The sequence below is a fragment of the Typopeltis vanoorti genome, chromosome 5 (genome assembly GCF_054136105.1).
Source record: "Typopeltis vanoorti isolate ZY-2024b chromosome 5, IOZ_Tvanoo_1.0, whole genome shotgun sequence".
Lineage (NCBI taxonomy): Eukaryota > Metazoa > Arthropoda > Arachnida > Uropygi > Thelyphonidae > Typopeltis > Typopeltis vanoorti.
The window spans coordinates 109,979,683-110,004,002 of NC_143553.1; the positions used below are offsets into that span (position 1 = coordinate 109,979,683).

General features: G+C 35.7%; 1 protein-coding gene across 1 annotated transcript in view; it reads left to right on the forward strand.

The window, feature by feature from the left end:
* LOC150106716 (teneurin-m-like) overlaps nt 1-24,320 on the forward strand; it is a 148,237-nt gene that overhangs the window by 87,976 nt on the left and 35,941 nt on the right. The window contains exon 6 of the mRNA XM_090393459.1: nt 22,718-22,986. Within this exon, the coding sequence (XP_090249585.1) occupies nt 22,718-22,986 (269 nt within the window). The remainder of the gene's footprint in view (nt 1-22,717; nt 22,987-24,320) is intronic.

Here is a 24,320-nt window from a genome sequence, read left to right on the forward strand (position 1 = left end):
TCTACAGAAAAAGTAACAGATGATGGATTAAGCGTACTTCGCTGTCAACCTGTCCACACAACACCATAAATAGCCTGTTTGTCAGATTTCTTTACGCTACAAACGAAACAGTCCAGGATTAGTAGAAGTTGGCTTGCACGATCAAAACATAAGCCGCAGAAATCGACCGCAATGAAAAATAAGGATAACAAAGAACGACAAGAATATAAACAAACATCTCTCAAGTGCAATTTCTTTACAAAGAAACAGACGGCTAAAATGTCCATAAAACATGCCAACCTAGATTTAGTTGACAATTTTCTTTCTTGATGGAATTTTAGGTTAACGTTCCTTTAAAATAATTGTCTTTTTTTTTTGAAAAATAATGTAAATATATTTCAAGATTATTTATTTGCATTAATTAGAACGTGGGCGCCCGTAATATAGCCTATTGTATTTGTCATTTTCTTTTCACCTCTTTAATTCAACAGAATTAGAATGATACAGGAATCTCCCATACTTATAAATTCTATTTCTTCGTGACATTCTTATAACCAGCCAACAGATTTAAACTAACGGTATTTGGACTAGAACACAAAGGGTTTATAAGATTAGCGAGAATATCATTGTTGAGCTACAATAACTCGCCTATTTCGTTCTTGATTACCCAACATGAGGACTAGTAGTCCAGGTTTATTTTTTTGTCTCCAATATATTATGCGTGCTAATATATATATTTTCCTTTATGGCTGTTTTGCTCAAGGAAAAAAGCCTTTATGAGACCACACATTTTAGGTTTGTCAAGAATGAAATAGGCAAACCGTTGTAGCTATGCAATAATATGAGTCTTAGTTGTCTTTGTGTGTGTGTGTGTGTGTGTGTGTGTGTGTGTGTGTGTGTGTGTGTGTGTGTGTGTGTGTGTGTGTGTGTGTGTGTGTGTGTGTGTGTGTGTGTGTGTGTGTGTGTGTGTGTGTGTGTGTGTTATGTTCCATCGAGTCGTTTTCGACTTCTGGTGATCCAACGAACATACACTCTCCATTCAGATCTGTCCTTGACCATATCTTTCAAAATTTCCAAGCGCACTCCAGTTGCTTCTTTAACTCCATCCACCCATCTAATTCTTGGCCTTCCTCTTCTCCTGCTTCCATCAACTTTCAAGCATCATCATCTTCTCCAGACTGTCATTTGCTCGCATAATATGTCCGAAGTATGACAATTTTTGCTTGATGATCATAGCTTCGAGGGAGCAGTCTGGCTTTATTCTGTCTATCACTGATTTATTGGTTTGCTTTGCAGTCCATGGTATTCTTAGTAAGCGTCTCCAAACCCATAATTCAAATGCATCTATCTTCCTTCTTTCACTCTTTTTCAGGGTCCAACTTTCACATCCATACAGTATCACAGTGAATACCATTGCTTTCACGATTCTGATTTTTGTTGCGAGGCTAATATCTTTATCTTTAAAAGATCCTGCTTAAGTGTGTAATTACTTTCTTTCAGAATAATAATCTTCTTCTAACTTCTCAATTCGGGATCCTAGGAGCACAAAATTGTTAACTGCTTCCATTTTCTCCCCATCTACTTCAAAATCATTAAGTTCACATGTTGCCATAACTTTTGTCTTTTTGAGGTTATGTTTAAGACCATATTTAGCACTTTCTTCTTTAACTTTCATAACAAGTTCCTCCAAATCTTCTTTGCATTCTGCTAGCAAGGTGGTATCATCTGCATACCTCAAATTATCAGCTTAGTTATCTTATTACTCAGTTAATTAAGACGCAGCTAAAAAATAATTAAGATTTGTTGATGGTGATTTGGTGAGTTTATTTGTTGACTATGATTTTATGACTACGAACTGCTGGGTCAACTGAGATTCAGTTTATAAAAATGACTAAGATAACGTTTTGCCAAAGCAATTAAAACTATGAGGAAACTCATAGTGTTAATTACTTCGCAATAATTCTAAATGCTCATGTGTGTGCAAGCAAGATCTATTGTTGCATGGGAACGTGGTAACAATATGTAACATACTTCTTGGTCAAGAACAAACGAATGAAACTGTTTTATAGAAAAACTGTATATTGGCAGCCTATGGGTTACAAGATCAGTTATTATTATTATTATTAGCAACAGTAGTAGTAGTAGTAGTAGTAGTAATAATAATAATAATATTTACATTTCCAATTTATTATCTCTAGTTAAAGTTTATTTCTTAATTTTTATATACATATATATATAAAGTTTCCATTAACTCCTTTTAATTGCCTAAAGAAACTCTTTGATGTATTCGTTGATATTTTAAGTACAAAAAAATCATGAGTAAAATTATTATAATAAAAATTCAAAATTCCGCATTCATCTGTTCATTTCTTCAATTATAAAATAATAATAAAAAAACAGTTGTGATCCAATTACTTCTATGTTAAAATAAATTTAAATTACTTATATAATTAATGATAGAAATTTACACCGACAAATTAAATTAACCTTTTAACAATTAAATAAAACCCGATGAAATTATATAAATAAATGAAATTAAATCTATAATAATTAAAGTTTCTCCAGCCGTCTTGCGAGTATCGTTGGTTGCTTGCTCCTGTATACAATGTTGAGCAAGTATCTTACCAGTCTGAAGACCAATTAATAACTCTCCAGTTTCCAAACGGTCTTGCGCGCGCCTTCTCTTAGCACCGTGCTGTTTTCTAATGTATGGTCTAATTACTAGAAAGTTTCCTAACGACTAGGAGAGGGAAAATTGCATGTATAATTAAGAAAGGAGGATCTAATGAGATTAAAATAATTACTTTCTTTCCCTGCTTTATGTACAGACGACCGTGAAATTAATTAGAATGTCCGCAATCTATTTTAATTAGAGCATACCTTAATCTTACAGTTACTTGCCTGTATCATATCTTCATCTTGGAAGAGAGGTGGGGGGGCTTTCCTTTGACTACTGTCGTATATCAAAAAATGTACAGCCTGTGGTCCGGTAGGAGGGAGAACAACAGGCGAGTTTTTGTTATAAAGAACTCTTTGAGTTATGGCTGTCACCTCAAGCAAATCTCGAAATATTTTAAAAGGAACTGTTGGTCATATTAATATGAATTATTGTTGTTTTACTTCTTGGAGAAATCGGATCGTCTGTGTACATAATTTTGAATGCTCTAGTTCAGTGCTTCCCAAACTTCTGGATGCCAGGGCCCCCTTTGGAAAAATTAAAATATTTCACGGCCCCACTCGAAACAAAATCGTAATATAGATATATATTATTATAATATTTATTGTATTTATATTCAATACAAAACATACACAGCGAATATTGCAAAAATCAAATGCAAATATTACGTTTTTAGCATCTTACATACACATTTGACATGGCACGTTATCTCATATTTTTATATAGATAGATATATCGTTATTGTACATTTGCAGTATAAGCACATGAAACGTAAAACGATTAGTAATAAAGAAAGAATTAAAAACATAAAAAAGGTTTAATAATTTAATGTGATTTATGTTTCAGTACTGCTACACGAAAAGTCAATATCAGGTGAAATATTTGAAACTGCAATTCTTAGATTTCTGCTTTGAAATGAAACTTATATGAATAAGCATGTATTTACTAACATTCATTAAGCGCCGAAATACGCAGGAAGCAAAATTTGTGAACCAACACCAATGTGGGATTTTTTCTATTAAAATATAAAAAATAACAAAAAAGAAATAATAAATAATAAAAATTAAATACGTTTCTTTTAAAAGAGAAAAAAAAATCTATTTAGTCTTAAAGCATTTTAAATTTGTTTTCATTATTTCACGTCCCTCCCCCTCAACAAAACCTATGGCCCCCAAGGGGGCCGCGGCCCACAGTTTGGGAAACGCTGCTCTAGTTTATACGGTTTGTTAGATGGGGCATTTTTTTAACCTACATTGTTAAGCTCTGATTGCGATTAGAAGCTGCAAAAATTAATATTACATTAAAAGTTTTAGAAAAAGGTTTTATAATTAATATAAAATATAAATAAATGTATAAATAAAATAAATGTAAATATAAATAGATAAATAAAAATTTTTTTTGCAAATCTTTATAAAATTTGTTGCCACACCTTTTAGATTTAAATATAATCTAGGAATAATAAAGCGGAATAAACGGATGCATGCTATGTGGGAAGGGGAAATCAATCGACCGTGAGATGCGGTCGATTGGTTCATTAATGCCCTTGGGGGTGATGGATAGCAACACAAAGCTGTACCAATGAAGTTTAACTGAGGTTCGGCTGTTGCTCTTACCCACTTGGGCGATGAGTTTTTGAGTTCGCTCTCTTAAGGTTTTTGCCTTAAGGGAGCACTTTGAGTCTCCGGGGAAAGTGTTCTCCGGCACGGCCTGCTGAGGGGCTTTGTCGGTGAATTATTTTCCTCGGAATTTGAGCGGTTCTGCTCAGTGGTCGGGGAGCCCGTCACTGAGTGGAACCAACGCTGAGATTAGGACGGTCTTTCGCCCACGAATGAGTGGCCTAGAGATCGTCCGATATTTTTGAGATTGAACCTTTACTTACATAGTCGATTGGTTCATTAATGCCCTTGGGGGTGATGGATAGCAACGCAAAGCTGTACCAATGAAGTTTAACTGAGGTTCGGCTGTTGCTCTTATCCCCTTGGGCGACGAGTTTTTGAGTTCGCTCTCTTAGGGTTTTTGCCTTAAGGGAGCACTTTGAGTCTCCGGGGAAAGTGTTCTCCGGCACGGCCCGCTGAGGGGCTTTGTCGGTGAATTATTTTCCTCGGAATTTGAGCGGTTCTGCTCGGTAATCGAGTTTCACTGAGTAGAACCAACGCTGAGATTTGGACGGTCTTTCGCCCACGAATGAGTGGCCTAGAGATCGTCCGATATTTTTGAGATAGAACCTTTACTTACATAGTCGATTGATTTTATATGAGATGCCCATATAGGGTAACGGATGGCAATGCTGAACCAATGAAGTTTAACTGAGGTTCGGCTGTTGCTGTTATCCTGGGTTAATGAGTTCGCTCTCTTAGGTTTTGCCCTAAGGGAGCACTTTGAGTCTCCGGGGAAAGTGTTCTCCGGCACGGCCCGCTGAGGGGTACTTGCCGGTGAATTATTATTTTCCTCGGAATATGAGCGGTTCTGCTCAGTGGTCGGGGAGCCCGTCACTGAGTGGAACCAACGCTGAGATTAGGACGGTCTTTCGCCCACTATGGAGTGGCCTAGAGATCGTCCGTATTTTTGAGATTTCACCTTTACTTACATAGTCGGTGATTGATTTTATTATGAGATGCCCATACATATAGGGTAACGGATGGCAATGCTGAACCAATGAAGTTTAACTGAGGTTCGGCTGTTGCTGTTATCCTGGGTAAATGAGTTCGCTCTCTTAGGTTTTGACCTAAGGGAGCACTTTGAGTTACCGGGGAAAGTGTTCTCCGGCGCGGCCCGCTGAGGGGTACGTGCCGGTGAATTATTTTCTTCGGAATGAGCGGTTCTGCTCGGTACTCGAGTTTCACTGAGTAGAACCAACGCTGAGATTTGGACGGTCTTTCGCCCACGAACACGAATGAGTGGCCTAGAGATCGTCCGATATCCGATATTTTTGAGATATCACCTTTACTTACACATGCGGTGATTGATTTTATATGAGATGCCCATATAGGGTAACGGATGGCAATGCTGAACCAGTGAAGTTTAACTGAGGTTCGGCTGTTGATGTTATCCTGGGTTAATGAGTTCGCTCTCTTAGGTTTTGCCCTAAGGGAGCACTTTGAGTCTCCGGGGAAAGTGTTCTCCGGCACGGCCCGCTGAGGGGTACTTGCCGGTGAATTATTTTCCTCGGAAAGTGAGCGGTTCTGCTCGGTACTCGAGTTTCACTGAGTAGAACCAACGCTGAGATTTGGACGGTCTTTCGCCCACGAATGAGTGGCCTAGAGATCGTCCGATATTTTTGAGATATCACCTTTACTTACACATTACGGTGACTGATTCATTCAATCGAATACCCTTGGAGGGTAATGGATGGCAATGCTGTAGCCAGTGAAGCTCTAACTGAGGCTCGGCTATTGCTGTTACCCTCCTGCCATGATCAGAGCTTTAATTGCTCAATAACACCTTATCCCAACACTGTCCTCTACAGATAACGGGGAAGATGAAAAGCATTCTTGCTTCGCCCCTTTAAGCCAGTCCTTATAAGGACTATGCATGCTATGTTCGATTAAATGAATATCCTAACTGAATTTAACGCTGAATTCCGATGATGAGAAAAATGGCACTTGTAGCTTTAACAGGGTGATGTTAGAAGAATATCGCAAGTAAGAAACGTTGAAAGAAAGCAAAAATCCACATACATCGAAAATATTTATCGCAAGTAAGAAACGTTGAAAGAAAGCAAAAATCCACATACATCGAAAACATTTAGTTGCCCAGAGAATGTTCGTGTATGCCCCAACTTTGTTCACACTTACTACTCCATCTGATTCTCTACATAAAAACATGCCTTCCATGACAGACGAGATTTCGTTTGTTCCGGATTGAATCTCCTAAGACACTTTGTAAACGAAAGGATGGTAGAACGCTCCAACATATGTTCATATCTCGAAAAACACTATCTAATATAGACGCTGAGAGCTCGAGGTAATATATATGGCATGATGTTGTCTTTCCTTATCTAGATTTATCTTCTCCACTGATACGTTGCCATGGTGATGTATATCCATTCTCATACCGTACCTTAGTGTTTCTTAGGTGAATGTCTTTTGTACACTTAGTTGAATGTAACCATATTCCTTGGCAACACCACTCTAAGGGCTTTGTTCTGTATTTTCACCATTTGTTAGACATTTCCATGCAAGGTATTTTATAACAAAGTTCCGCTAAAAGAAAGTCGTTCTTTCCAAATTGCATTTAGACAGGAAGAAGAACTTCGTCAGCTAACCTTGCTTCACCATATCTTATTCATCATCCCCCACCTCTCTCTCTCTCTCTCTCTCACACACACACACACACACACACGCTTACACTCTTTACTTTTAGTCTCTTTTCTCCTTTCATTTGGTTTCATCCACACTTTTTTGTTTTTTTTCTCCAGTCAGTTTGATTTTAAATTTTGTCTCTTGCATCCTCCCCCCAGAATTTTCTCTTTGTTTTTACCCTTTGTATCTTCCGTTTTCTACCCCTGTATTTATTTGATGCCTTTCGAACTAATTTATTCTTCCCATTTTCGTTAAAATGTGAACAAAATGAGATATTTATTCGTTTTGAAATAAATCGCCATTCGCACTAAATATTATTTGTGTGCAAAATTCCCACAAGTAAGCGGGAATAATGATATACGCTAGTGGATACGACTTAATAAATCTACCAGATATAACTTCGTCATTTTTTATCAATTCCTTTGAAGTTATTAAGCAGCATAGTTGGAGTTAACTCCATCCCAATCCATCAACATTGAAGCAAGTTTGAACTCAGTCAGTTAGATACTAAAATTTTATGCTACAGAAATATGAGGCAATTCAAATAAACCTTGATGCTATTGCTTGGAGCCTCAGTAGCGCAGTGGGCGACCCATTTGGTTTCAAAGACTTGTGTATCGTATCTAAGACACGGAGAATCTTTATAAGGGCTTTTGAAATACCTGATGAAAAGCCCTTATAAAGATTCCCTACTTCAGGAAGATATTTCTTCCTGCAATGGACAAAACCGGTCCTATAATGCAAGCAATTAACAAGCACAATAAACTACCTCAGAGACCTTAATGGTTTTGTTTGGTTTAGTGAACTAAACCAAACAAAACCATTAAGGTCAGTGGGATGTTAAAATTACATCCCACTGACCTCATTTTCACCAATCATTAAAAGGCTTTCGTTGGTCTTTGATTAAAATTTGAGAGTAATTGATTGTCTAAAGCGTAATAGACTAGAAAGCACACAAACGTATTTATTATTAAAATTGCAGACAGCAGAATCTCCGATTTTAATAATAAAATACGTTCTGAAAAGAATACAGATCCCTGAGTAGCATTACGATAATTGCTCAGTTATCTTTTGAACAAAATGTCACGGAAACAAATAAAAAACACTCCCTGAGTGAACATTACAAGGATTAGGAACTACAAAGCCGCTACCTTAAACAAACAAGTCTCCATAGCAAAAATGAACGATTGTAATTCTCTCTTTTGAGTGCTTTTACCATCGATTACCTGCTGAGTATATTTTTTTTCTTGCTTACTTATTTTTTGTAGTGAAGAAATTTTGTTGAAAGTCTTATCTTTGTTATTACCTACTTTAATGAAAGTGTCAGTAGCGCTCTTTATCAGATTTAGCGATGAGCTGTCACTTACTATTAACGCTGATAGAAACATCCCCCTTTCTGTACTCGTTCTGGAGGATTCTTTTCTTGTTGTCCACTTTCTATTGATTTATATCGCAAGTTTTGAAGTCTGACTTAAAACTTCTGTCTTTTGGTGTCAACATTTCGTTCCTGGTTCTTGATTATAAACTTTACTGCAGAGAGAGAGAGAGAGAGAGAGAGAGAGAGAGAGAGAGAGAGAGAGAGAGAGAGAGAGAATATAAAGGCATTTTACACATCGTTTTGCTGATGATTTTTAGGCTTAACGGGCAATTTCTCGATGTCAAATTTATTTTTAGCAATACGGATATATGATGGACAATATACAGAAAATAAATCAAAACAGTATCAAAATAATTTGCACGTGACAATAATACAGCATATCATGCGAAATATAAAGTCTATTAGGCTTACTATGTAATTAAACAAATCTAAACGGGTCCTCCCAGTTGCCAGTGCTCACTGCGAGTCGTATAGTTAAGAAATCAAAGTTAAACTCAGCCTTACGGCACTATCATTGGAGCGAAGTCAGAATCAAAACTTCTGAAATTTGAAAACAGTGATAGAATAATAGAGTAAAAAAAGTCTATAAGTTATTATTGAGTTTAAAATTAACTAAAAAGTCTTCAACGACTACCTCTTGTTGCTTCGTCCCAGGGCAACGAAGCAACAAGAGGTAGTCGTTTACTTTTTAGAATAATATGTGAACCAAGATTTTTTCAATCAAATATACTTCTTTATTTTAAAACTTATGTTTTCAAAAATAAAAAAAAATGATTTTTATTTCTAAACGAGTATGGCTTTCTACTAATCAATAGTACAATAATTTATGAGTATACACCAAAAGAGAATAAAAATACTAGTCTTTGAAATTACATTTCCATTGGCTGATGTTGTTGGGTAGGCCTTTGAATGCCATCAAGTTGATTAATACCCTTGGAGGGTAATGGATAGCAATGCTGTAGCCAATGAAGTTCTAACTGAGGCTCAGCTATTGCTGTTACCCTCCTACCATGATCAGAGCTTTAATAGCTCAGATAACGGGGAAGATGAAAGCATTCTTGCTTTTCCCCTTTGAGCCAGTCCTTATAAGGACTTATGATACAAGGCTTGGGTGTATGAAATCCTGAGAGGGTAATGGATGGTAATGCTGTAGCCAATGAAGTTCTAACTGAGGTTCGGCTATTGCTGTTACCTTCTTGCCATGATCAGAGCTTTAATAGCTCAATAACACCTTATCCCTACACCGTCCTTTACAGATAACGGGGAAGATGAAAAGCATTCTTGCTTCGCCCCTTTAACATGTTCATTGCCAATCGCGCGATGCGAGTTCTCACCAAACCGAGTTCTCACGATCACGCGTTATCGCGTGGACGTCGCTAACTAATTAAAAAAAATTTGGCCATCGCACGAAATTCCAATTTTCAGCTTGGCAATGAACGATACCCGTGATGCGAGTTCTCACCAAACGGCCGATCATGCGTTATCGCGTGGACGTCGCTAACTAAATAAAAAAATTTAAAAAAAATTGGCTACCACACGAAATTCCAATTTTCAGCTTGGCAATGAAAGTGTTAATCCAGTCCTTATAAGGACTGATTGCTTTGCATTAAACGCAAACGTATCAGTAGAGAATGAATACTCTTTTACACCAATTTATTAGAAACGTGAAACGCTCTTTTCAAATAAAAAAAATATAAAACAAACAAACAGGTGTTTGATGAATCCTAAAAAAAACTTGATCTCAATTTATGAAAACATTTTAAACAAAATTGAAATGGAGGTTACAAACCAAGAGGCTTAAAAGAAAACTATTTCCTTGCCGCGAACCAAATAAAAATGTCCAATTCTTTTAAAAGTCATCACTTGGGATCAAGGATACGAACCCCCTCTATACCTCTCAAAACAAGACCATACACCTAAAAAAAGGCTGCAATGCTATCACTCTCATATTTAAATTCTTTTCTCTTTTTTTTTTCCAGCAAACAACCAAATATCAAGTATATTGCTTTAAATCTACCATAGCGAACGAATTGAAATTCCCAGGGTAATTCCTTGCAGCTCAATTCGCTCTACGTTTACTGTTGTTTTATGACTAGACCTTGGGGCAATAAACGAGAATGCAAGACTACATTTTTTTTCTACTCTCTCTCTCTTTCTCTTTCTTTGTTCCGCGTCTTTCCTACGTTCGTTTCATTCCAAGTTAAATTATTTTTCACGGTTTTATGAGAATGTAAGGATCGATGTAAAACAAGAAATAGATAAAGTTAGACCTTTTTTTCGCCTCTCGTCAAACACAGAAAGCAATCTTTCTTTAAGTGAAAAGAGATCTTATCAGAAACCATCTCCCTTTCAGTTATATATTTTTAAGATTTTCCAATATACTAGTTTTCGTTTCTTTCTAGGCAAAAATATAATAAGCTCCTACGAGAGTTTGTTACTTATAAAAGTAAAAAAAAAGAGAAAATCAGTCAGTTGTACGGTTGATTGTAAAGTGCACAAGATCTTTTGAATATGGTGGGTAGACGCATAAAATTTGATATAATGAATTGTTTCTTTCAAGCGGAAAAGACGCCCTTTTCTTCTATTGTGTATTACAGATTTATAGTAAAAATAGGTTTTTCGTAAATTAAAACGCCATTGGCTTCCTTTGTTTGTGCGAAATGTATGCATTAAAAAAATAAGAAGAAAACGATAATAATAATATAAAAAAAAAACTGTTGCTATCTTCTTGGCAACAATACATCTATTTAATGTAGGATATAATAAAAGGGAATTTGTAAAAAAAGGACTTAAATGGAATTAAAAGGTTTCTAGATGCAATATTTAGTATCAAAGAAATTAAAGTATTGAACTCCATGTGTAATCACAAACTACAGTTTTCTCCCCTTTATAATTTAGGATTGCTTTACTGGATAACATCCTTTACAGGGGTAGATAATGTAGATATTCTGTATATGTACTTCGTTCTCCATTGAAGGATTGTTTGCCGTCACTGAACACCTTAAAATAAATGTAGAATAAATATAGAATAAAAATAAAGTCCTGTATTTTAATAGAAATTTATGTTTAGATTTTAGTAAGTTACAAATTTTTTCTTTCTTATAAACGAACAAATTTGTCGTTATTATGATCATCGTGCATGTAATGAATGGGCTGTAGACCTTTCATCCTACTTGGAACCATGAGCGATCATTGCTTTAGTCTTAAGATCCATAATGACTTGGTCTTTAAGCTTTAAGAAACTTCAACTGTGCTGACTGTTTTCGGCATTCAGGAGTAGTGTAATGCCAATGATTACTAGCATCCCAGCTGCTGTCGCTAAAACATAAAACTTTATTTATTACAAGCCAGTAAAGTTAAGACCCTATGATTTAATAAAATGCCTTGTCATTTATCATAAATATACCTCGGATATACAAACAGATGCTTCTTATATAAATTTATAGGCTTAATAGTAATATGCAATGAGTGACCATTTTGTTTCGAAAACCTTGCTAAACCAAATTACAATTGTCACATAGCATAGCATTGAAAAGCATCCGAATATCCCATCTTCCCTTTCGTGCTAGGCCTAATGGCTTATTACAGCCATGCACTTGAATTTCTTTGAAACCTGATACTGCTTGCGAAAGAGCGGTTAATCCCATATGGCTTGTCTGCTATGACTGTAAACTGCGTGTATTTTTCTGACCAGTTTGTCTGTTTGCGTATGGAAAACCCGAGTTTCCGGGAGAAAAAAATCCTGCCATCTCCGTATGCGACGGGATAACCCACCACCTTCCATTGAAAAGTCTTCATAAAAGTTCTTCGCGTTCTGAATATATGTTGCATAAATTGTCTCAAGGAAAAAAATGTTTGCGAATCTTGCTATGATGTGAATACACCTTCAACATTACCCCAAATACCTTCCCACATCATCCTAAAATGTTCTATTGAATGATAACCCAACAAGATGGGTCATTAATTCGCAACCGTTGTTGTTGTATTGGAATAAATTCGCTCATCATTCGATGGAATTAGATAATCGTCAGAGACTGTTCATCTGAACCTTGTCTTAATAAGTCGCGTATCGAATAAATCAAATATCTCAATTAAAGAACGAAGAGTAAGTCTGAAAAGCATGTCTGAAGTTAATCAGCTATTCGTTTTAGCAGCCTGTAACGTTGATGAAAGCAGGCGACATCCACCACTTTCTTTGTCTTCTTTGTTCTTAATTCTCTTAAGAATCAAGAATCAGAATGTGTTGGAGAGAGAGAGAGAGAGAGAGAGAGAGAGAGAGAAAGAGAGAAAGAGAGAGAGCTGTGAAACAAAAATTCTTTGTGCGTCATTGCAAGCAATTTGACTAATGGCCTCCAATTCCCATAATTCACTCTTGGTAAAGTAGTTACCAATCGTCTGTCGTTTTTTGATAGATTGTTTCATTTTCTTTGTCGCCTAGAAATCCTAAAAGGTTATATTGTTGGATTTAGCATAGAAAGTCATTCATTTATAATGAACTGACCGAAATGAGGAATATAAAAATTGATAACTTTTATTGTTCTCATGATCTCTCATAATACAACTCATAAGTCGCGTGATGAGACTTATGCATGTGTGTGTGTGTGTGTGTGTGTGTGTGTGTGTGTGTGTGTGTGTGAAATCAAAAGTGGTTGTTAATAATGATACAACCATTCTTATCATACGATCAGTCAATGTAGAAACAACTTTTATTAAGATAAACTGAGTTTTTTCACTAAAAGTAATGTTTCAGTAGGATTTTTATACCTTTCTTCATGCTACATGTGAATAGACAGACAGATAACTGTGATGATATATTTTTCCTAACTTTGTTTTCCCTACCTGCGAGATGATGGTTTCCTGCGGATCACCCATAGACTTTACACAACACAAAAACAATCCGGTCTGTATTTCATCTTATCTTTCATTCTTCCATAACCATAAAGCTATTCACTTATGACACTTTTTGAAAGCTATATAAAGATACTAAAAATATCAAAGCATCCTTTGATGTTGTTCATATATCACAGATAGAAAAGATCTATCTTAAGACTATATCTCAATTTTCAAAACAATATTTGAGGCTAAATAAATTGGTTTTACCAGAGCGCAGCTTTACCAACTCAATATTCAACGGAAGACTGATAGTAGAGTTTTCTTTAATGTCGGATCGGTCCGTTCTGTTTAAATCCCCAAGGCTCATGCCTATCGCTGTATATCTGCTTTTGATAATATGCATGAAGAGGTTTCTTTTTTGAGATGTATGTGGCTGTATTATACATCCTATGATGAATTCGTATCAGTAAAGACATTACAAAAACATTGCATCCATTCCCATGATATTGCTCATCCCATCTGGATAGACAGAGAGAGAGAGAGAGAGAGAGAGAGAGAGAGAGAGAGAGAGAGAGAGAGAGAGAGAACAAGGAGGGGAAAGAAATAGAGGAGATGGCAGGAAAACAGCATATCTTTTTGGTAGTACGATAAAATATAAGCCGATTTTTCTGCAGTTTATGGTTTGCAGAACCATTTATTGTTCCTATCTTTAGTGTTTTTCATTATGTTTCCAAATGGCTAGGAATATAAATGCATATCGTCCAATTGTATCTTGCTATGGGCAATCTCTGCAAAATCCACTAGAGATTTATACTTGTTGCGGTATCTTCTATTGTTATAATGAGCATGTTGAAAGAATAAAAAGAAAGACAAACGATTTCAGTGATGTACTAAGATGTATTACTGCTCTTCGGGCATTTTTGCATCCTATTAGTAGATGTCATTGATAAAATAATATGCTGGAATTTTCTGTGTTATTCTAATATTCTTTTTTGTATGGAAATTAAAGCCCGATTGTTACTCAGTGGTTTAATAATACATATATAAAAATAATTACAAGCAGCAATTCGTTATTTTAATTTGGACTGTGATATATGTACTACTAAATGAGACTTGTAACTAGGTTAAGCCAACAATGAGGATTTAAAAGTTATAATTGATCAATTGAATTCTTTTAATTAATTGTTGTCTTTGAAATCGTCTGATTGAATTTTGATTTTATTATCCTTTGATTGGCTGTTCGCTATTAATAAATGCGTTTCAAATATTGGAATTACATACATGATATATGCAAGTTTTTTTAAGATTGAAATACTCATATTTAGGACTATAATAAAGTCATATGTAAAGAATGGTTAATGTATGGAATAATAATAATAATAATAATAATAATAATAATAATAATAATAATAATAATAATAATAATAATATGATTTGCTGCTAAACCCTGCAAAAATATATTTATTTAATCTGAACCATTTTAAACAATAGATTAACAAATCAGAGTTGGTCCCTTTCTTTTGACTGATGAATCCATCTGCTGTAAAAGCTTTCTGACAAGAAAACTCCATTCAGACTACAACAATGCTTCAATCTTCAGTCAAGGATGATCGCAGCTATCAAACTCATCTATCGCGTGTGGACTAGCAGTTATAGACGTTTGTGGGCGACATTGAAGCATCTTCCCGCTAATGATGATTATCTAATACCCGTACGGATAACCGTTCGCACACTTCGAAAAGGAATTAATTTTGGCGCCTCCACCATTCCAGCTTAGCAAGGACCCTGCCTAATCACATGGTTGAAACTTGATACATCTGCACGTCATGTTGTGTTGGCTGCGCGCGTAGACTACGAGGCGTAAGGGAACAAGAGTGAAGAGGGGGAGGGAAGGGAAGAGGGGTGGTGGTAGGGTTATTTATTTGTGTCTCTAATTATCGCCATTGCACCAAAGCCGGAAGGTGTTAATTTCCTGTAGTGGTCTACCAAGACTTCGCCTTTCCTTCGGAGACCTTTCATGCCATCTACCCGGAAAGTTTGGAACTTGTTAATAGGAGTGTGAAACGAATAGAGGATGAGAGATTATTATAGGGGAAGCCAGTGTTTAGAACGACTTACCGCAAAAACAGGAAATGCAGCATGGAGTTGATGAAGTTTGTCAAGGCGAAGATGCTTATATCCTGTTTCACGGCGGATCGTGTTAAAATTCATGATGTCACAGTTTCCATAGATTGCCTGTTTCACGGTTCGATAAGTAATTGCCTTTAACGCATCTCGAAAATCAAAAGATCAAACTACACTAATCAAAGTTCGGAAGTATTTTTTTTTGCTTCCTTGCTTTTATTCTGTCAACTTGTAATGACTTTACTATTAATTTCAATTATTAATAAAACTATAAGGTGTGTATCAGAGAGAGAGATAGATAGAAAAGAAAAGAAAGAGAGATAGTTTTGAAAAGTAATTGAAAATCAAACTTTTATTTTACAAACTTTTTTTAAATCTTTTCCTTCGGTATTTCTAATAAAAGAAATTCTAAGGTTGTTTTTCTCTTTCTAAGAAATTCTTTTGAAAGATTGTGTACTGCCTAGTAGCTCTAAGTCAATCAGTACAACTTTCACGTTTTAAGAGAGGAGGATTTCATCTTATCTTTATAAAATGCCTCCTGTGTTCATTTCAGTTACTATTCGCTTGCAATGCGTATACGGTGGCCCAATCTACTGAAAATTACATATCTTGCCAAGTTCAGCTGTTGTCAAGGAAACGGTAGAGTCGAAGCCTTATAAATAAAGGTAATGCTGGTATTGCTTGCCGACTGAAAATACTTGCGATTAGTTTTTCCTTTTGACATTTTTATAAAAGGATAGTTTATTTATTTTATTTTTTGAGGGGGGGGAATTCGTTTCATATTTTCCGAAATTTCTAGATAGTCTAGAAATATATTAAATCATTGGTAATTCATATATCGAAATACCACAGAAAGAATTACAGGACAAATCCGTTCTCGTCCAAGTATTTTTATTGTTAGAAATTATATTTCTCTGCACAAGTATGGGGGCGCCACTGTGCTCATTATTCAAATCACCGGGACAAGGAAGGAAATGCAACATTGCGTGACTTTATATGTAGTAATACTCGTTCGTTAGTCCCCCCCCCCCCTCCCTCATCATGGTTTCTTGCTTTCCTGCCCGTTTGGTTTTTTTTTGTCATATTTATATTTCCTTCCTTTTTCCATCCTTCGTAATCCGACCTCGCATTCATTTTCGCCCTGATGCTAATTATCTTCCGCTACACAATTGATCAGAGCATAAGTTCACAAAAGAGATTAAGGACAAAATGAATGGACTATAGTGACATTCAGACTACAAGGGTGGGGAGGGGTAAGGAATGTCGATCTTTGTAGGGAATCCATTTGATTCGTACATTAACATCCTTCTGACAAGAACACCTATTAGAAGTTAATCAGGGGTCAATATATATATATATATATATATATATATATATATATATATATATATATATATATATATATATATATAAAGAGAGAGAGAGAGAGAGAGAGAGAGAGTCTTCAAGTAAAAGAAAGAATGAATGCAGATGGTATGAGGGTGGCAGATGCTAATAGGTTGTTCAACTAATGAGTATCCATTTTGTTAAAAGATAGCAATTGGGCGTTTGCAACATTGAGCTCACTGCTACCTCTTCATTGGATGAAGAAACGCAGGTGCATGAGGACGAGGTATTATTAGAGCTGTTGCACGAACTGGATAAGAATTCATCAATAGGGACTGACGGGATATCAGCACGTGTGCTAAAAGAGTTTTCAGTTGAACTAGCTATTTGCCAGGCTGTTTAATATGAGTCTCAGAACAGAGAAGATTCTACAGGAATGGAGAGAATGTATGGTAATCCCGCAAGAGGGAGGTGCAAAGACCGATTTATCCAGTTATCGACCAATCAGTATCTCAGGAGTGGTGGTAAAGAAGATTTTGGAAAAGTTGGTTAAAGCTTCATTCATGGGTTGAAAATAAATCTTTACTTTGCAGCGAACAGCATGGGTTTACTAAGGGAAGGTCATGTTTTAGCAGCTTGTTCACATTCTATAATAATGCTACCACTGAGTTAGAAAAGAGGAATGGACACACCATGATACTTTTGGATTTTGCTAAGGCTTTTGATAGAATACAGCATGATAGACTGCTGCATAAACTGTAAAATATGGGATTCGATTATAAACTATTGGCATGGATAAGAGGATAGCTGACTGACAGATATCAAAAAGTGTCATAAGGGATGTAGTGTGCAAAATTTAAGGTAACCAGTGATGTACCCCAAGGATCAGTGCTTGGTCCACTGTTATTCAATCTGTACATGAATGATATTGGAAAGGATTTGACAAGCGACATACAGTTATTTGCTGATGATGCAAAGATAGGTCGGGTAATCAGGAATGCTGCTGATATACAGTCTGGAATTGTGGGCATGGGAAAATGGATATTAGTTCAATGTCAGTAAATGCAAAGTCATGCACATTGCCGTGATCTGATATTCAATGTCGTATTATATTGGTGGGATTAAGCTAGAAGAAACTGATGAGACTAGGGATCTTGGAGTGTTAATTGATAGGAAATTGAAGTTTAGGGGCCATGTAGCAAAGATTACAAATACAACTCCAAAGATTATTGCAATGCTAAAACGAACTTTCACATATAAAAATAAGAATGTCATTTTGCCTTTTTAGAAGGCCTTGATAAGACCTCACCTGGACTATTGTGCGCAGGTCTGGTTTCCGTTGTGATTCTCATACGGTGGAGAGAGTGCGAAGGAGAGTGTTAAAGATGATATCAGGATTGTGGAATACTGATTATGAAGACAGATTGAGAATTTGTAGACTGCAGACACTAGCAAACAGGAGAAAGAGTGGGGTGATGTGATCGAGATGTACAAACTGCTGAAAGAATCATACAGGATCTCAATTGATGGAATTTTTAATATATGGAGGGTGGGGAAAGGACCGGAGGGGGGATGAGGGCTAGGTTTTTCTCTCATAGGGTGTGGTGCATGATTGGAATGGATTGCCATTGGATGTTGTGAGTGCAAGTAATGAATTGAATAATAAGTATGATTACTGGTGTGTATAGTATGTGGCCTCCCTCGATGAGTCCCTGACTCTCTGGAGGTCTCTCTTAATAATAATATAATGTAATATTTTATTATATTTGGTATGCATGCTAACTTCCTGAATCCGAAGGGGTGTTTTAAAATTGGAATCCAATATTCTATACATGCAGAAACATTTAAACCACAAATAAATAAATACGTAAATAAGAAAAACAGTAAATAAGCAAGAAAGAAAATAAATAAATAAACGAGTTAAGAATACAATAAAACAACAACAGGATAACAAAGAACCCACTCTCCAAACACGTTTGATCTTTTCTTCGCTAATGATCCTACTAAGTGTGCTGTGGAATGTCGTTTGTCCTGCAGGGCAATTCAGATCGGAGCTTCGTGTTCATTTCTTCTCCCATGGACCAACACGGCCGCTCTTGTCCTGGGTGTTATGTAGCAGTATAAAAAAAAAAAAAAATAATAATAAAAAAATGACCTTCGTCAATTTTTTCCCCTTCATTTCTCTGAATCATAAAAATCTTGTCTTACGTTTAAACCAAACTGTCATGGAAATGATTAGTTTCTGGAGTGGAAGGCATTATCCGTCATCCTTATTTAAATCCCTTTTCCTTATTTATACTTTGTTTCTTTAAGAAGTGTGCCAATGTTTATTCAAAGAAAAATCGAGCATATATTAAATAGATTTTAGCGAAATCTTCATCTATCTTTCTTGCCTTTCATCTTAGAAAACAGTAAAAAAATCTCTGATTTTCAAAATACCGAAAGCAGAAAATAATCATGTCCAAATAGAATTGATACTTGCTGCACCCTTTATCAGAACTATTAGCCGATTATATCGACTGCGACCTCCTCGAAGGAACTCAGATGGTTCTATTTCATTGTCACCCATACTTTTTCCGCCAATGATCGCATTGGTGAGAGGAGAATATTTAAAACGGACTATTTCAAATGTTCTCCAACCATTCCAAACAGTTAGCATAGTTTTTTTTTTTTTACCAGAAAGATATCAGAAGAATCTTGTTCAATCTAGACACCAATTGCTTGTTTGCCGTATTCCATTATTCTAAAATCGAAGTCGACTACTGTTTTCTGCTTTTTTATATGCTTTATACGTTCCTAAACGTTACTGTTCTACTGATCTTTATTCTGTATCTTAAAAGTTTATGATTGTTACGTAACACCTTCAGAGAGTCCAAAGAATCATCGAGGGAGGAAACCTACTCTACAACTCTCCGTCTCCATCACTCAATCCACCAACTGCAGGCGAACCGCATCATCACAGATAATCACAAACATCCATGCCCACGGCGGGATTCGAACCCGGAGCCCTTTCGGCTGGATAATGGCTGCGCTAACCACTCGGCCCACCAATCCGACAGTTAATTCGTATTCAAGTTGTTTCAAAAGAACAGTAAACGTTCTGCCACCAAATTACCATCCAGTTCCTCTTACTATTTCTAAAGGAACAAGTAAATTCCTTAACTCTCTCTCTCTCTCTCTCTCTCTCTCCCTCTATTTCTGTCTGGATAAATGCTATCTGGATAAATGAATAGATTTTGTATTCATTTATAGAAAATTTGGGAGAAAACCCTACTAAGTAAGCTCCCATATTATAATCTATTTGCTTATTATAATAGATTTTCTTTTCTTTTATTTATTCTCTTTTTGTTATTTTGTTATTTTCTTTTTGTTTATTCTATCTCTAACTCACTAATTCTTTCTGCCATGTTCATTCTCTCCTTCTATATTTCTCCTACCGCGCGCACGCACACACACACACACACACACACACACACACACACACACACACACACACACACACACACACACACACACACACACACACACACACACACACACACACACACACACACACACACACACACACCACCACCACCACCATTACCATCACCACCACCACGACACACATATCTCCATTTCTTTTCTTCCCTTATATTTTCTCTTTCTCTGGCCTCAAAATTATTTTTTCTCTCTTTCCATCTAAAATGTCGCGCTTTCATCTTTACTTCTTTACTTCGCCCATCCTCCGCTACCTCAGGTCGCGTGCAATAAACGGAAACCCAGAAACATTCTCCTTTTCAAGACCGAGCAGGATAAAACTTAATAGAATAGATTATGTGCCCACAAGACTTGAAAATGTACAGAGTTACGTCGTAAGTCTTGGGTATTTGTCGGGTATAAATAAAAGAGACTCCTCCACATATGAATCTAAAATGAAATGCTGCCAGAATTAACTGAAAATGATTCCTTCTACGGAAAGAATGAAAGGTGGATTCCATCGGAAACATACGTTGCTGATATAAACTATATAAAAATATATTCGTTTATTTCGTCTTCTCGGGTCTAGCAATAAATTCTAATTCTCTTCCAGTACTGCTGACATCAGTTTAAATGAATAATAACACAACATATCACGCGAAAAACCACGTGAACCTGTTTTGAAATGAACAACAAATCTTGGCTCAACAACTCGAGTTTCAACAATGAAACAAATCCTTTTTATTCTTGTGAAATGAACATTCGTTTGGCAAACGTACATGCCCAAAAAGTAACTATAAATAAAATTAACTTTTCTTGATTGCTTTTCTGAAATAACTTTAGTAACTTTGTTGTAAGTTATTTTAGGACTTTCCTCCAGGATTTTCTTGTTATAATTTTTTGATTTTTTTGATTTTGTATTTTAAAATAAGAGAAGTGATCCCAACTGCCATTTCTCTTATTAATATTTGATTAATTAATTACTATTTGATGCTCTTGATATAATATGAAGAAGAGAGAATTCCTGAATGCACTTTCTAAAGTTATTACTTCCGGAAAAAACATTAGAAATAGATCTGTAAGGAAATATATCGGGAATGATTATTCCGCCATCTCGTGGCAATAAAAATAGATATTGAAATTTGAGTACTATGTCTTAAAATATATGCATATTTTTTTAAAAAAAGGCTTGCTATCTTATATTCCAAAATATTTCGGTAAATTTTTGGATAAATTACTTTTTGGGTAAATTAATGTATCATTTATAAATCTTTTAACTTTTATTAAGACTTAGAAATGGAATAATATGAATAACGAAATGCATAAAGTAAATTCAGATACTGGATAATAAAAAAATAATTTAAGTTATTAGAGTCAAATTCAGGCTAGAATTAAAATAAAGATTCCAGTTATCCAATTTTGTAAAATTCCAACCAGAGCGAGCGATTCCATGTATAATTTATAAGCGTACGGACAATATAATATTTATAAGTTAAATCACAAATGAAATATACCAATAAAGTTTAGTTCAAAATCCCATAGACTTCGTTTTTTAAAAATCCATTCAATGGGAGTAATTTTATCGTTCTCATAAGAACAAACTTTAAATTATTCTACTGAAACCAAAATTAAAACGACTTTGTCAATTTTAATAACTATTTTTCTTACGAAGTTCCAAGGATTGAAGACTAGGAGGATTTAGCCAACTGTACAAACAGAGGAACAGACAGACAAACTGATCTGTTTGTAGTTTGCGCTGAGAATCTAACAATGTCATACAAGTCAAAAATCATCAATAGCTACAATCAGGTACATCATATTACTTTTTATTCTGATCCACTGAATAATTGATTCGCTTACAACAATATAACACATTTCTATTGTTGGAATTTCAATTGTTGCTCAGCATATGTTACAACCAATAATGAACATTGGTTTCTCTTTTATGTTTGCATTGTTGTATGGATTAGAATTGATACATTTTAATAACAATACTCTGCATTATTGTTAGAATATTTTGCAAATGTTTATCCTATCGTCTGCGTGATAAATGTGAGATTTCATATTGATTTTCGTTTCATTTAAGTAAGAATAGGAAGCAGAGGTAAAACGAAAATGGCCTTACCTAACTTTTCAAAAAACAAAGTACTAGTGCTTAATCAAACGCCAACCAGGCATCGTTGTTTGCTTGCAAGTAATCTTAGAGAGACAAAAGAATTACTTCTGCCTCACTCCAAGCGTTTCCACTTATCTTAGAGGCAATCTGCGCTTCATTTAGTCTTAATAAAGCTGAAGTCGTTCTCTGAAAGAGTGAATTAGAGAATAGTGAAGAAAATTGTAAGAAATGAGTCTCCCACCGCCAACCTTCACGCACGCACAAACACACACGGAACACACCGAGCAACAATGCCATCTAGCGAATAAAGAGATTTAATTAAATTGCCCGAGTGTAGACCGGAGTCAAAATCACACTTTTAAAACATTCTTTCTAATGCGGAAAAAAAAAACATTAAACAAGGCATGATTGTTGGAACTTCAGAAAAAATTTCCAACAGGTTTTTATTGTGATGATGATAAATTTATTATATAATTAAAAATTTTAAAATAAATTAAGAATAATTCATTCCGATTGTTTTTCAGGTCCACTATCTTCTTCTAACCCTCCAAAAAGTAAGGTGTTTGCAGAAGTTAGGGTTGGAAAAATGCACACTTTTAAAATTCCATCTTATGGACATTGGAACGTACAGCTTCGGCAGAAGAATCCTTCCTTAGTGAAGTTCAATTATACAGTGCCTCAAGGTGCCCGGATTGGTGTGTTCGGGCGTCGGAATGATATTCCCAGTCATACACGATACGATTTCATGGAAATTTTGGGATCTGGAGAACGAAGGAATAGAAGAGCTGGTAAGGTGAGTATTCCTTAACTAAAAGGGAAAAAATTGTTTCAGAAAAAAAAAAAAAGAAGTGTGATTAAAATGTTTTGGGACTCGCCGCCAGATGGCAGCTAGTTCAAAACTCTTCTAGGTGTTCGGAGAATAAAATAGTATTCTGGATCACATACCGTTTATTATAGAATTGTAGCGTGTAATACTTCGAAACATGTAATTATGTGTTGTACCCTTTGCCATTTCGGCTCCGTCGATAAATTGTAGCCTTCAAAGATCAGCTCACCACGTTCTGCTTCAAACTGAGTCAAATTTCCGCAGAAACATTTGTTAAGCCTCGTTTTCCGGGAATGAACAATGAATGGAATTCAAACATTTGATTACTTTCCCAAGTTCGAAAGTGAAGTGAAGGCTGTTGATAACGTCGAATGTTGGGATGCCCACATTGGAAGAAGAAGAAGAAGAAATGTGAAAGATTTTTTTTTTTAATCTCTTTTCGTATGAGACTACGGAGATCTCATACGATCCACTTTAGTCTCTCGACTGAATGCTAAAACGAGCAATGAACAATGCGATCGTATTTCACCTCCAGCCTAAAACAACACGAGCGATAGTAATCGTGCTCATTTTCGTTCTTTAACCTTTGACCTTAACCGTTTCTGTATAGGTTTAAATTGTTTAAACCTATACGGAAACTAGTTGAAAGATCCCTAGTTCGTTTTGATGTTTCTTTTTCTTTTTTTTTTTTTTTTTTTTAATTTTGAGTAACTGGATTGTTAATTTTTCTTTTTCAGATTTCATTGTTTATGATTTTATATTTCGTCTTATTTTCATGAAATTTTCATGTTTTTTATGTGTTAATGTGTGCTAAATGTTTGTAATACTGGTGGGTAAAATAGCAAAATAAAAACTTTACAGCATTTCGTACATTTCAATTCAAAACATCCTAAAGAATTTCCATTTGTCAGAAATAGTTTTAAAATGAATTAAGGACGGTTTTATGCTTATGTAATTAAATTTGATATTGTTAAAAATGTCCGCTCGGTTAACCTAGTGGCTTTGCGCTTCGCAACCATTTGCCTGGGGAGGGAGTGTCATAAGTTCGATTCACCGTTGGTGACGTGAGGAGCTTAAGGATCTTTTTCATCCATAGCCAAGTTAGCCTGTCTTGGGTTTTTTTTCCGCCACTTTATTTGGGGTTTTTCATTCTGCAGGCAAACCAGCCCCGTGCACGCACGCACACACACACACACACACACACAGGGTACACGGGGCTGGTTTATCATTTTCCTAGATGGTGCCTATATAGCTGTCCCTAAACAACCGAAAGGCTATAACACCACAACAACAACATTATT